The sequence below is a fragment of the Haliaeetus leucocephalus genome, unplaced genomic scaffold, assembly GCF_000737465.1.
Source record: "Haliaeetus leucocephalus isolate CR32 unplaced genomic scaffold, Haliaeetus_leucocephalus-4.0 Scaffold636, whole genome shotgun sequence".
Classification (NCBI taxonomy): Eukaryota; Metazoa; Chordata; class Aves; order Accipitriformes; family Accipitridae; genus Haliaeetus; species Haliaeetus leucocephalus.
The window spans coordinates 2,336,066-2,351,082 of NW_010973072.1; the positions used below are offsets into that span (position 1 = coordinate 2,336,066).

The following is a 15,017-nucleotide window of genomic DNA, read 5'->3' on the forward strand; positions in this document are numbered from 1 at the left end:
TTTCCTCTCATGAGTGAACCTCAGGGATTCTTAACAATTCCCTGGATAAGCTGAAGTCTCTTTTCCTGAAGCCTAATTTTCTGCCTCTGCTGCTTATCTTCCTGGTGTTCCTCCAAATTCCCAAACTCAATCATGTCATTGACTTTATGGAGCTTACCATGTAAATCAGACTCTTAAATTTAACTGGTTTAAACAAAGTAAAACAAAACAACTCCCATTAGTTCATTTCGGACAGTTTTATGATGATCACTCTCACTTAACCTGACTGGTTCAAGTGAACTGGCAGCCCTGTATACTTCGATGTTTGCAAACAAATAGCTAAGGAGGTATGATCTTTGGTCAGCTTTGCTGCTTAAGACCACTTACAGCATTACATTCTCATTTCGCTTACTAGCTGCCTATGTTCCTTGTCTTATTTCAGTAGAGTCAAGTAATGATCCTCCCATTTGTGATATTGAAATGTGGACCTGTTTCACATATAATGGATGAACTCTGGTTATTGTGGTACTGCCTTAGAAAATTATTCAGCATGAGGGATTATGAAGAGAAATGTCCCCTTTCTTTTCTGAGGCTAAATTGCAGCTCATCAGTGAAAGATTGTGTCCCTGGTTAAAAGAGGTCGTTCAAAGTGTTCCGTTCAAAGAGATGGCATGCCAGCCTGTGCTCAAATAACTGCTGCTGCCCTTCAGTCTTGTGTAACATTGCTCGTTCTGTCCCTGTAGCCTTGTTTTACTACAAATCTGAATACCTAGGGCAAGCTGCATTTTGATGCAGTAACTTCAGTGGTGCTTTTGTGAAGCAGACAAAAGTCTGCTAGGCCGAACAGTGAAAGCACTGTGCCTGTTTACAGTCCTGTGTTCTTGGTTCTCTGTATCTAATACTTGTCACACACATCACTCGTTCTGCCTAGTGGTTTTTTTTAATATAAAAATCATTTGTTTGTACATGAAAAATAACTGATTAGGTACACGTGAAACTGTCATACGGTTTCTCCAGAACAAATGGCCTTCAAACATGTCATCTCTGCACGTGACTGTGGGTTCACCACTTTCTGCAGCTAACAAAGCTGGTAAATACATTGCTATATTTTGTGGTATGTCTATTAGGAAATCAACTGAAAAAGCAGTTCATTTATTATACTCTGGATGAGGCAGCATCTGTAAATTGGGAATAACTTTGTGTACCTATTATCCTCAGAAGGATTAAATTGCCTGATTTAAACACTTTTAAAAACCACAGCTGTATCCAATCCCAATCTCCTGAGAAATTCACTTAGTTTTTTTGGAGTAAATTGCAATTGAGATGTTGAATTCTACTTACAACAAATCTTAAATGAATTATTTTAGCTATGTTACAAGAATTTCTCAGATTCCTAGAAATTATCTGTCAAACCATACACCTGCAACTGGATTTGATTGTTGTTCAGTTCCCCTCTGCAGACTCCGATCTTTTGGAATGTCCAGTCCTTGACCAATAAGTTTAGAGAAGTTTTTTTGACTCTAAAATTCTGGAAATACTTATGCTTGTGTGTAAGTTACAAGGTAGGAATAGTCTCAGTGGGGTCTAGAAGAAAGGCTTACAAAGCATGATGCAGGGTTGTGTCAAGACCAGACAGAGTCTTGCTTGCATAAGCATGGTTTGTCAACTGGGCTAGTATATCTGGCTTCTCAGAAGTGCTAGTACCTCCGAATAAAATAGTCTTGCCAACACATCTCTGCTGCTTCCACTGCTTGAGCTATGAATAATATTTTTTTCTGTTGTTATAAGGCCCAACAGTTCTTGCTTCGCAGACGTGCAGGCTACATGGTTGTAGTGCGTGTTTCTTTCCTCTCATGCACAACATCAGTTGTGGTAGCTCGGAGAACTGTGTTAGCTAGCTTACAGCAAAACAGATTGATGTTTTTTACCATTTCTGTTAAAGGCCTGTAATTTACCACTTGGTCTTCGTTGCCTTCATTCTTGCAAATTTGAAGACTTAAGATTATTAAGAAATGGTTTCTCAGGACAAAATCTTTTATGTCAATATAGCATAATATATGCCTGCTGCTTTGTCCTCTTTCTCCAACTCCAATTGATTGTTTCTTCAGTGCATTAACCTCTTACTTCTCTTGTCACAATTGCTTGTGAACTGATTTGGGAACAGATCCAGCTTTAAAAATCCCATATCTTCAATCAGTATTGCAGTAAAAAAAAATATTGGCTTTTTCAACCACTTTCTTAGATACTGAAAAATAAGAAAATAGACGTATTAGGTTTACTACAATTCAGCTTTATGAGGTGGCAGTGATTTTCAATAAATTAATATATGAAATAGAATAAAATTTAATTTCAGTAGAAAAATTACAGATAAAATTAGAAAGCTAACATGCTTATATTAGTTACTGTTTTAGAGGTGATGCAGAAGGCAGAGAAAAATACTCCTTTCTATGGAGATGCAGTTGTCAAGGTAGTGTTCCTCTACATATGATGAAAATGGTGACATTTGGGAGAAAATTAAGACATGTCATAGTTTGCAACATTAATTTGTGTTTGTGAAACTATTCTTGTCTTGCATGCACTATAATAATTGCCACTTCCATACTTCTCTGGCTGTGGGTTAAACAAATGTAAATATATTTTGCTAAGAAAGCATTCCAAATCCATCTCAAAGAAGTGAGATATTGTTTCTTGAGGAGAGAAAGCGGATGAGAAGTTGTAGCTAGTCTCTTCCTTGTCAGTAAATCCTGTATGAGGAAAGTCATCAAATAGGATAAAAGTATAAAATCCATTTTGAAACTACCCTGCTACTGTTGAAACCACACAGAATCATAGAATAATGTATGTTGGAAGGGAACTTCAGAGGCCATCTGATCTCAACATCCCTTTTTAAATCAGGGGTAACTACACGACCTCTCCAAGCAGCATGTTTCTATGCTTAACTTCCCTCATATCCATTATTTTATGCTTTATAGACAACCAGAATTTAGCTTTCTGCAACTTTTGACTGTTGCTTCTTGTTCTTTCACTCTGTAGCTCTGAGAAAGGTCTGGTTCTGTCTCTGTAACCATCCATTAAGTTGGAGAAGATGCAATTAAGTTGTCTGTTAGCTCTCTCTTCTGCAGGCTGTGCTAAACCAGGTGCCTCAGCTTCTCCTCCTGTGTCGTGTGCTCCAGCCCTCCAGCTGCCTCAGCAGCCCGCTGCTGAACTCTCCAGTTTGCAAATATATCTCCTGTCCTGGGGACTCTAGACTGGGCACAGTGTTCCAGATGCTGTCTCACAAGTGCTATGCAGGGAGGAATGATCTCTTTCCTCAACTTGCTGACCATCCTTTTGCTAATGGAGCCCACTATGCAGTTAGCCTTTATTGCCTCAAAGGCAGACTGCTGATTTGTACCTTAACTTACTGTCCACCAGGACTTACAGATCCTTTTCTGTAGAGCTGCTCCCTTGCCAGTCAGTCCACAGCCTGTACCAATGCATGGGCTTTTTCTGTCCCAAGAGCAGGACTTTGATCAGGTTCTTGTCAGCCCATTCCTCTAGCTTCTCAAGACACCCTGTAACTGTTCCCCTTATTTGCTGTCATTGTGTGAGCTTGCGTTCTGACACTTCATACAAGTCTCTCATGAAGATTTCAACAGTTTTGGACCTGGCCTTGATGCCCAAGGGATGGCACTCATAGCTTACTGACAGTTAGACTTCTAAATGTTGACTGCTACTTGCTTTAAAGACCAGTATTCCAGGCAGCTTTTTATGCACCTTGTATGTTGACAATCCGATCATCCCCCCCCCCCCCCCCGCCCCGCTTCTGTTTGGGTACGAGGATGCTGCATCATCTTCTTCTGTATGCTCCAGTAAAAGTGTAAAATAAGATTAGGTGTACTTTCCTATATTGACTTGTGGGAAAGGACAAGTTCCTTTTATACCCTTCTTTTGAAAAGTTTTGAGAATCAATTCTCATTGTGAAAATGAATTGTAGATACACCTGTATCTATCATACACCTGTATGCTCCAGATTCTCTTGCTATATGGGTCTTCAGGCAATTTTGGAGACTCATGTTTTCCAAATGTGATGTAAAAAAATCTTTCCATGTATTAAAAAAAGAAAAATATTGGTTGATGGAATAGAAGGTTGAGCTGCAGTTGAAAAGACCTGTATAAAATACCTGAGTCAGAGTTGGAGAAAGTAAGGCACAGGGAGGACACTTAAGTTATTAAAAAAAAAAAAGAAGAAAGATTTAGATGGTAATGTGGAAGTAAAACAAATCAGTATAACAGAGTCATGTCCATTTGGGCCATTGGAAATAGCAGGAGAAAGAATTGTCAGGTAAGACAAGGAAAGCTAGTGTAATAAATCACAGCGTCATAAAAGTAGTAGAAAGTTTCAGCAGTGACAATTGAAGAGAATGAAGGTGTCAGAGGGAATGGTTTCTTCGTATGTATCTATACATCCATAATACTACGTGGTCTTGAATGCAGGCAGGAATTTGGACTAGGGCTTAGTTTTTGGTAAGTTGTTTGCTGCCTTCTGTTAAATGGCAGTAAGTGTATGTAACCTTCCTGCTTTGCAGGGTGTTGTGATGTTTCATTAGTTAAATTCTCTTTTGCTTGCTTGCTTGCTTCCTTACTTACCTTTTTCCCCTAAGCTCTCTAAAAAAAAAAATTATTTTGCATTATCTTCCTTGTTTTTGCGGATACCCTCCTTTTGGAATGAGATTGTTTTTTAAATGAAATCTGAATTTGATTCTGTACTGAACCTTCCAGAAAACAGAGGTGGCTGGAGAATTTGTTTTGTATGATTGCAGAAGCAAATGATCTGAGTCAAGTGGCCTGGTCAGATAATTAAGCTACAACAGAGAAAGCTTGCAGAGTCAGTCAGTTGTGATTATCGGTCCAGTGTGGTTGGATGTCTGATTCCTTCTGAAAAATTTGAAGTGGCTGCTTTTATTATCATTAATTGGGGAGTGCCAGGAACAAATCTGGAAGAATTACACTGCCACTTTAAACAAAACCAATATATTTCAATTGGAATATAAGTTTAGTGATGAATTGATGGCTCTTTATCTGCTGTTCTGCCCACCCCTTAGAATTTGAACATTTGTAAGAATAATTCCCATGTTACATGTCTGCCCTGTTTCTGAATTCTTGTGTCTGTAGGCAGTCCGTGACAGAGTGGCTATAAACATGTATTCTTTGGGGCTGTCTGTATCTTCTTAGGGTGGTTTTTTTGGTTTGTGGTTTTGTTTTTTTGTTTTTTTTTTTTTTCTTTATTATGTCATTTAATTAGAAGTTTAATCACTTTAAAACTACCTCCAAAGCATCTAGGAAAGTTCCTTTAATAGTGAAGCATTAAATTGCTTAAAGTGCCTCACAGAACTAAACCTTGGAAGCATTTCTGAAATATTTTCCCTGCTAAGCAAGAGGGATGTCATGAAATGAAAAAAAAAAAAAAGGAAACTATATTTCATTTGTATGGAAGGATAAAGTACATTTAATCTAAACCAGGCTACTTCAGTATTGATGGTTTACTTGTGGAGTTCAGCAATTTTAAAATAGAAATCTTATTGGTATTAACTCTACCACATGTAGGATGAATTAATCACATAGAAATGCACACATGTTACTGTACATAGTAGCTATCAAAAAGCCAAAGCACTGGAAGTTTTAGTTTTGTAACTTTGAATACAGCCGTCTTAATTTTAAAACAAAACTGTTCAGCTTCCGGCAACTTCCATAGTAGCATTTCTAATGTTTTTCAAACAGCTATTAATGTAGTCAAGCTGTGTTTTTTCTTCTTTTGTGTGTAATCATCTGCTCAGTGGTGCACTCTATAACTAGTAGCAGGAGACAGAGGAGTGGCCTGCTGTGATTGATGGGGCGAGGCCCAGCAAACTGAAAGAGTCCCATCTGGATTAGGTTTTGGGAGCAGTCAGATGTTGAGAGGGAGGTCAGTAAGCCTTGCATTAGCTCCCCCTCCTTCAACACCCCTATCATCCACACTCATGCACACATTACATTGCTCACACACCCTCATCCATAATTGATGCTTGCTTTGGGCAGATGCTGTATGGCCCGGGACTAGAGCAGCTGCTAAGTTTATGGAGAATAAAGGGAGCAGGATGGTACAGCAGGTATTTTCACTTTTATTTTCACTTGAAACTCTTGATTTTCACCAAGCCATGGCATTTCTTATAACCAGCTGCACCACTGCATGCAAGACTTCTAATATATGTTTTGTTGCTTAAGTCTGAAGGAGGGCGAACTACGGCGGCGATTATGTGTCTCTGCTGTGCTTGGTATATCTAACTGAGCCGTTCTTATAACCAGCAGGTTTACAGAGTAATGTTGCATTTTTCTTCTTTGTTTCCATGCCCTAAGGATATGATGCAGTTTGGCTCATTTAACTACAGTTTGAGAGGCTTTCTCTAAATGTGAAATATCTCTTGCCAAAGAAACAAAACACACCAAACAGAAAATAGAGTAAAACAAACAATAAACTGTTACTTAGACTTTAAAATGCAGGCAAGCAGAAAGGTTTTCATTGAACACATTTTTATGCTGCAAATGTGTTTTTAAAAAGGAACACTGCATAAGTAATATTTTCTGTGCTCTGTCTTTTGTGTACAAACATAACAAGCTTACTTTATTATGTTTTGACACTTTTCATGCATTTCTTAATAATGAAATCCTTTCAGAGCAGAGGATGCTGAAAAGGCATGTTGAGATCTGAGATACTAGGAGCATTTTAAATTCTAAGCTTTTCTTCAAATGGAGTAATATATATAGAATAGGAGCAACTTCACTTACCTACATCATTGGAATGCTTTCTTTTTTTGTTCTTTAGAGTTCAACATTTAACCAGAAAGCAATAAATTTGACTTTATACACTGCCACGTAAAGCATATTTTTCAGCTGAAATGTGGTTTTCATTAAAACTCAGGCCAGAACATTTAGCAGAGCCTGACTGTCTGCCATCCTTTGTTCTTCTTTCTGTTGCCAACAACTACTTTATTAAAAACCATGCACAAAGTGAGCATTAAGGGGTCGTTTAATCTTAAAGATACTTGGAACTGAATCTGAAGGGACAACTTCTGTTTAGCCTCTCATGCCTAGGTTGTATTAAGCGATGTCTGTGTACTGTCATCTGCAGTTTGGAGATTACTCTAATACCTGAGTTCATAGGCTAATTTAGGATCAATATTTCCTGTTGCTTTTAGGGCCATTTCGTGTTTTCAACTTAATGCATTCGATCTATTATTTCTTTTATTCATTTTAGTTCACTGTATTTTAAAAAGCACAAGGAAGGAACATTTTAGGTGATTATATTTAAAGAATTTTTTGTTCCTTAAAATCTATTCAAATGTATCTGTCTCTTGTGCAGTCTGGGGCTTCCATCAACCACATGTATATACAAATGTGTGTTAGTTGACACTGCATTGTTCTTGATATAAATTCATATTCTAAACAATAAGCTATTGTCTTGATACCTGTGTAAGTAGTAAAGAACATGTTTATACATACATGCTTTTATAGTACATTGTAATACTGCATCTATTGGATTAACTGTGAATCATAAATTCACACTAATTTTAAAGGCTAGGGAAGGCTACAGTAGACACCGATTTTAAGAGATGAACAAGTCAGATTTATTGTAGCTATCATTTTAAACTTATGGCCTACAGTAGAGTGTGCAAGTATAATTTCTTTAGTGTTTCGCCTGCCCTGCCCCCCTCCCCCCCCAGTTTAATGAACATGCAATTCCTGGACTGATAATCTTGCATGCCAATTTTCTACTCTAAGTGCAGTGGGGCTTTTTTGTTGGTTTGTTTAATGGCAAGGTTGTAAATCCCTGATTATGTAGAAGCTATATTAAAAAAAAAGGCAAACAAACACCTGACCCTTTATTGTTTACTTATTAAGGGGGTCTTGGTTATAAATAAGTGATCCACACCTCAGCTTAACAAGTCTAATGAAAGAGGTAGAAAAGTCTCAGCAACATGAAGGTGCTGGAATTGCCAGTGCAGTTTGCCATTTTATGATAGATCTAAAAAGTGAATCGTTTGGAGTTGCTGGTAAAAAGAATATAAAAGTTCAACCCTCTTAATTAAATATTAGCTGTAATTAGCACTAAGTGTGAATGCTCTGAATATTAATTAGGGTCTCATGGAACTGCTCTCAATGTTAATGAGAAACAGTGGGGGTCTCAGCAACATCTGGTTTAGGACTCAAGGTAGTATAAAAACCTTTAGATCAAATGCACCTGGACATTAGCCCTTGGTCCCTTTGTTGCCATTATTGTTCTTTTTTAACAGCTGCTGACTCTAATGCCATGTTTAGCATCTGACATGAAGGAATAGCTTAAGGACCAGCAGTAACCAGCTACTGAGGTTTCAAAGCCAGCATAGTGAAAATGCTTATATAGGCAGAAGTTCGACTGGCTGTTGTGCATACTTACCAGTTATGCATTCTTACCACTTGCTGAAGTCCTTCCTGAAATGGTTGACTAAAAAATTTAAGGTCGCCTGCCTCACATACAAGTTTTAAAAATACATCCTTAACATTTGTTCATAAATGTTTCTGCTGTACTCCAGTCATTGCTGGTTTTTACTTCATCTGGATTTTTTTTTTTTTAATAGTGAAAATATTAGGTAAAAGAAAGGACCTTGCCATTTTAATATAAGAGGGTATAAGTATACATTTACAAGAGTTTTAAAGGTCCACTGAAATTTAAACAGGGCAAGTTTCAGTGCAGCATTAACCTTGGAATGATTGTAGATGTATGCAAATGAAACTTACTGACTTAACCATTTGAAGTTGGTAAATGTCTCTGTTTTCATTTTAAAGATGGTTGATGGTTTTAATTTTTTAGGGCACACTGAATGCCTTTTACAAAGGAAAATTTAATTTTCCCTTCTAAGCCTGTCATGTACCAAGATTTATTCCTGTGCCGTGATTTTGCAAATTCTTAAAAGCTCTTGAGTTTAGGACCACTTCAGGTCAGAGAACTGACGTCTGAATTAGTTGAAGTTATCTGGAAATGTCCTTAAGTAGGAAATGCAAAAGAATGTCTTTTATTCATCCAGCCTATTTTGAAATTAGGAAATCAAGGACTGATGAATACAAATTAGCAAAATCCCTACAATATTCCTGTGCGGGTACTTGTATGTGCTTTGGTGGGAGAATAACAGAGTATTTTAAAAACTAATTAAAGTTTTACTCAAATATTCATTTTACATTATTTTGATATTTAGAGGGTTAATTTTATCTTGTAAATCAGCTCATCTGAGTTTGGGATAGTCCCTGTATTAATGGCCTCTAATGCTGTGTCATCTACAGCATCATGTTTTGGATATCTTTTGTATTGGTTCTGAAAGATTGTTCTGTACATTTCCTCCCGTAGAATTATTACTATTTGGTATGAGCAGAGCGTTTAGTCAGAAGTCTCTAACTGATAAATTAACATGCTCGACTATCCCTTATTATATCAAACATTAAGATGGATATATCTCTAAAGACATGAGGGCATTTCTTTTTAAGTGTATAGGCTTATTGTATATGGAAATGAAATACTATTGTCTTCAAATTTAAAGCCTTAAAAGTTCTTAAATCTATTTTGACAGCCTACACCATAGAATTTTTCTTTTATGTTAAGGTTTTGAAGTGATGCATTTTTAGATTCAAATGTTTAATATTCTGATTGGGTCTCATTATTTTTTTGCACTTGTGGCATGCGGTTGCTCAATACAGTGTACCTCAAAGTATTTCTGAATATCGCATAGAGTGTTATTTCATATAAATATTTTCAGTATACGGTTATGTTAACAGTATGCACCCAAATCCTGCTCTGCGTGTAGGTTGCATATATTGTGTTCTGCAAACGGTAAGTCGAAATGGATCACAAACCATGGGCTAACCTTATCAGAGCTCTGTATTGGCAGTTGCACTCAGTAGCCTTTGGAATAAACTGCGTTTTGTCCCTCTTCATTGTCTGAGCTGAGGCATTAGTTCAGGTAGATTTCACTGAACTTTCCCAGTTAAAGAATAGTCTACAAATATCTACAAAGAACAGCAGATTTGTTTGTCTAATTATAATAAGATTTAATAGGGTTAGCAAGATGGGTTTAATTGACATAAGAAATTTTCTCCTCAAGGAACAACCATCGTGGCCTTTTCAGGCCAGCAATCTTAGCAGAATACTATCATCACATTCTGCGTTACATGTGCAGGATCACCGCTTATTTTATCTCACACCACATTTCTTCTTCCTTTTTTTTTTTCCTTTGATTTTTACAGGGTAATCAGGAAGCTACAGCACCTCCTGACACAATGGCACAGCCTTATGCCTCAGCCCAGTTTGCTCCACCTCAGAATGGTATCCCTGCAGAATACACAGCCCCACATCCTCATCCAGCTCCAGACTACACAGGCCAAACCACTGTTCCAGAGCACACGTTAAACATGTACCCTCCTGCTCAGACACACTCTGAACAGAGTGCAGCTGACACAAATGCACAAACTGTCTCCGGCACAGCCACAGTAAGTCAAAGTTTCAGCTATTTCTAAAGCAGTATGTTTCAAGTTACCTGTGTATTTATTGATAATGTTTATTCTTACGTTACACTTAACAGTTTTGCACTTCATTTGTGTTAGGATTGCTCACCATTTCAAGTTGAAAGTCTGTCAAAGTTTATCGTTGAACTTGGAGAATTTAATTTCACTGCTTTTGGAGCCTGTTAGTAAGTGTGGGAGCTTTGTAGAATCTGTAGATTCCTTTCCTACAGTATTAGACAGACAAAATGATTAATAACAAGCCCATGAATTATATAATAAAGTTTGATTAAGTCCAATATGGAAAAATATTGCAAAAGAGTATTCGTAAGCATTCATTTGGGGGAAAAAAAAACCCTAACGAACCCAAACCAAACCAGACTCATTTTGTTCTTTTTAATGACCTCTGTATTTTTGACACTTATGACTAGTTTTTCATAGAAGTGTTTATTGAATGATGCTGTGTTAAAATTACTTGTGGCACTGTGTGAATGAGTATTGTGAAGAGCATGTCTGTGATACTGTATTTTCTAGAGAGCTTGTTTGTGCAGCCATTACCAAAGTTGTGCATGGATCTGTGCTCAACAGAGCAGAAATCATAGGCTTTCCTTCTGTTTGATTATATATGAAGCTCTGAAATGTCAGGAATTATGCAAGAGACTCCTTGGCTGGTCCTACCTTGTAATTTAAGTCACAAATTTCACACATTGATAGTTTGGTGCTTCTGTCTTAATTCTAGATTGGGACCATATTTATCCAGTGCCAACAGTTGGCAGATTTCTGAGCTGTCAACCACCTGCATTACCTGTGTAGGATCTAGCCCAGAACAGACAGAACACTGCGATTTGAGCATGCGCTTGAAACATCTCTACCAGCTGTCCTTGCTGCAACCATGCTCCATACCTCATTTTACCTCCCCTTCATTCCCTGGCATATATCCAACCTAAAAAGTTGCATGCATTCTGAGTTCTGAAGATTCACGTTTATTGCCATGTCACTAATTTCTTTATATGGGGATGAACGAGAAAGAAAAGCAATAGCAACAGCAAAAGCACAAAAGAATATTCCTTGCTGTTATCGTGGAGGAATTAATTGTGATTTAATTACACAGTTTTGTGGTTTATGCAGTGAAATGTTTCAGTCCTTTTATTTTTGACTTGGTAACTTTTTATTGCCCTGATTGGCCCTTTGCTCCAGTAGTGTGAGAAAGTTTAAGTGGAAGAGCATCCTATTTACTTATATCTCATAGCATTCTTTGCAGCTCTACAGTGTCCCCTCTTATTCATCTCTTTGCTAAGTTAACTTCCTGGTTCTTTCCAACTTCTAAAATTTTCTTCCATAATAATTTTTGATTGTTATCAAACTCTTCTCATATGCCACTGTCATTGGTTTAGAGCAGGAAGCCTAAGCTGAGTAGATACTCCAGAAAAGATTGGATATTGACTAAAAATATAGTCTTTCCTACTGTCCCTGTCTCATTCTTTTCATATTCTACTCTTTTGCTTGCTCTTTTGACCACTGCTGCACACTGAACAGTCCACAGTGATGCCCAGCTCAGCCTTTTCCTATTTTGAAACTGTTGGTCTGTTTGCTGTTCAATTCTGAAGTAAAAGACTGTCAGTGCTAAAATCAATGGTAAAACACCTGTCGATGCGAGTGGGACAGGAGCTCATCCTTCATCATTTATTGCTTTCAATTTATTGTGCTTCCTCACCCCTTTTTGATTTTTCAGTTTGAAGAAGTGTTAGTCTCTTTATCAGAAAAGTCAGGTATGCATTTTTCCAACATTTTCCATGGCAAAGGCTGATGAAAAGAAATAATTTGGATTGTCTGCAATGCCCTTATCTTCTTCAAGTGCTCTGTTCAATCCCAGCTCTAGCAAATCCAATGATTCCCTTGAAAGTTTCCTGCTTCTGATATACTAATAGGCTTTATTGTTATTTGTTTCTGTATCCTTTCCTATCTGCTCTTCTTCCTTTTTGCCTTCCTAATATCCAACTTATATTTTACCTGTCATATACTTTCTCCCTTCTGGTTCCACTTGGAGTGAATTTGCGTACTCTGAAGGATAACACTTCAATTCCACTAACCTCTTGTATTTGGGGAATATAGTATAGTTATTTGCTCTTTTTATTATGGATCCTTTTCTTGCCTTCGTGTTTCCTTTCTTACAGAGGAATGTGCATAACTTTTCAAAGTAGCTCCCATGCTGTTTATAAAGAATTAGATTTCCTTTTGACTTTTGGGTATTTTTGAGAAAGTTTTGGGTTGGTTTTTTTTTTTTAAAAAGACATTTTTTCTAAATTGCAATGTTATATCGAAAGTTGTGGACACTATCCCTCCCTGGCGAGCAATGCATTGAAAATACAGGCTTACAAGAAGTGTATCTCTATGGATCTACATTGTTCAAAGTAGCCTTGACATTTAACGTAGCACTCACCAGTTAGTTTTACAAATTTACAGTCAAATATTGTTTGCACAATTTAATTACGGGTACCTGGATCTAAAATCTGTTATGCTGTGTCTCATTAGCATTGCACTTAACACACTGTAGAGACGTTATAAATAGGTATATGCAGATGGATCCCAGGCAGATTTGACATGGGCTTTGTAATATTATGAGGGCCCAGCTGTAGGCTTAATAATATAAGTTTTTATGATGAAATAGAGCTTCAATAGCACTGTGTCAACATTGTAACTCCATGTGGTCTTTATTGTCGAAGAAAAAAAAATTATGTTTCTTTCCAGTTCCTGCTAGCTTTCTGAATAGTCGGTTTCCAGTCTTAAAAAATGTTAAGTGGAATTTATGTGGAGACATAGTGGCATTTGTTTGGTAGGTTCCAATATTTTTACATAGTTTCCTTTCAGTAAGCTGTATAAACATGCATTTAAAAGAAGAATAATCAATTGATCAATCATTCACAAAAGAATACTGTTGTGATTAATGTAGATTAGACAAGCCATTGGAGGCAAGACCAGTTTTGGAATTTTCTTATTCAGGTGCATATTGATGTACATGTGAAGCTGGATCTACCACTAAAAATGGATCTTAAAATTTTGAAATATGAAGCTAATAAACCGCAGGGCAATCACCTGATTTGTAGAACTACTACCAGCAGTGACTTAACCTCACCCATGAAGGACTTAATCCACACTGAGGCTAGACACATACCCTGGCTTTCTCCATGTGTCCCAGTTTCTTTCTTTTGTCTGAAAGAATCATATACTGAAGCTAGAGCTCACATTGGGGCTAGTGCAAACTAAACCCCAATAAAGATATAAATAATAAAAATAAAAAGGTTCCATGCAACGTCACTTGGATCCTTTACTGCAATACAGGGTGTGATCCCGGCCCAGCTGGAACCTCTGTTGGTATCCCCATTTGCTGCAAATTGAACAAGATTCCAGTCATCAGTTTTATTACAGGTTTGTAATTTTGTGCACAGTAGAGTGCTATTAATATAGAAAGCCTATAGACTTGATTTCCTTGTGAGTAGAATCTATAGGCTCTAGAAAGGTTTCCTGTGTTGTCTTTGGTCATTCAGAGCCTTTCAGAATGGACGTAAAGAACTACCAAGCCAAAATGACAATGCTTGAAACCAACTTTGGGTTGGTGTGGGACATTAATGAATACAGCCTTACAGAATATATACAGTATTTTCTATATGCAATGAAAGCAGACATGCTTCTCTTTGCTCAAAACTAAAATATTTTGTTGAGAACTTAATAGGAAGGGATCCTTTTTTTCCTCTTGGATTTTACTTTTTACAACAAAACATTGCACAAACCCTTTCATACCTTGAGCTTCTCCAGGGAGCACATATAATATCTGAATATAATGCTCTGGGTATCTTTTGTCGTTTGTAACACTGACATTCTGTGGACTTCCAAATGGCTTGGGCATCTACCCTGTCAAAACCCATGCCATCCTCCTTACACTTCTCTCTTAGTTTAATTCCAAAGTTCTTTTCAGTTAAGAAAGAACATTTTCTTGTTTGCTTTTGCTCAAATTGACTAACAAGCACTTTGAAAATTGCAGTTAAGGAGTACGGAATGTTCTGGTATTGTTAAGAATTTATTTTTCTGCATGTTATGCTTAACTAATTCCAGTATGATTTAATGGACATTCATTTAGCAGTGAAGATGTGGGACTAGAAATGCTCTTGTACTTCCAAAAAGTGTATTTCCTAGTGAAATTTTTTAATCTATTATTTTGATAATGTAGTGTAAAACAGTATTCTGTTAGGGTAAGTATTGGACATAAGAGGTGCTTAAGATTGTATGTATAGGTATTGCTAACTTGGTATTTTGATGTATGAAACAGGAGAAAATGTACAGGCTGAAAGGGAATTAAATGTTTAAGGACAGGATGATTTAGCTGAAATAATATAAAATCATCTGCAGGTAATAAAATACTGTCAAAAGTCACTTTGAGTCTTCTCTGAATAATAGGGTTTTCATCTTTTTGAATCAATATGTTTGTTTAACTTTAA

General features: G+C 37.0%; 1 protein-coding gene across 2 annotated transcripts in view; it reads left to right on the forward strand.

The window, feature by feature from the left end:
- The window catches only part of RBFOX1 (RNA binding protein, fox-1 homolog (C. elegans) 1), a 293,981-nt gene that overhangs the window by 137,837 nt on the left and 141,127 nt on the right, over positions 1–15,017 (forward strand). For both annotated transcript variants that reach the window (XM_010578434.1, XM_010578433.1), the window contains one exon: positions 10,270–10,512. In XM_010578434.1, coding sequence (XP_010576736.1) covers positions 10,270–10,512 — 243 coding nt within the window. The remainder of the gene's footprint in view (positions 1–10,269; positions 10,513–15,017) is intronic.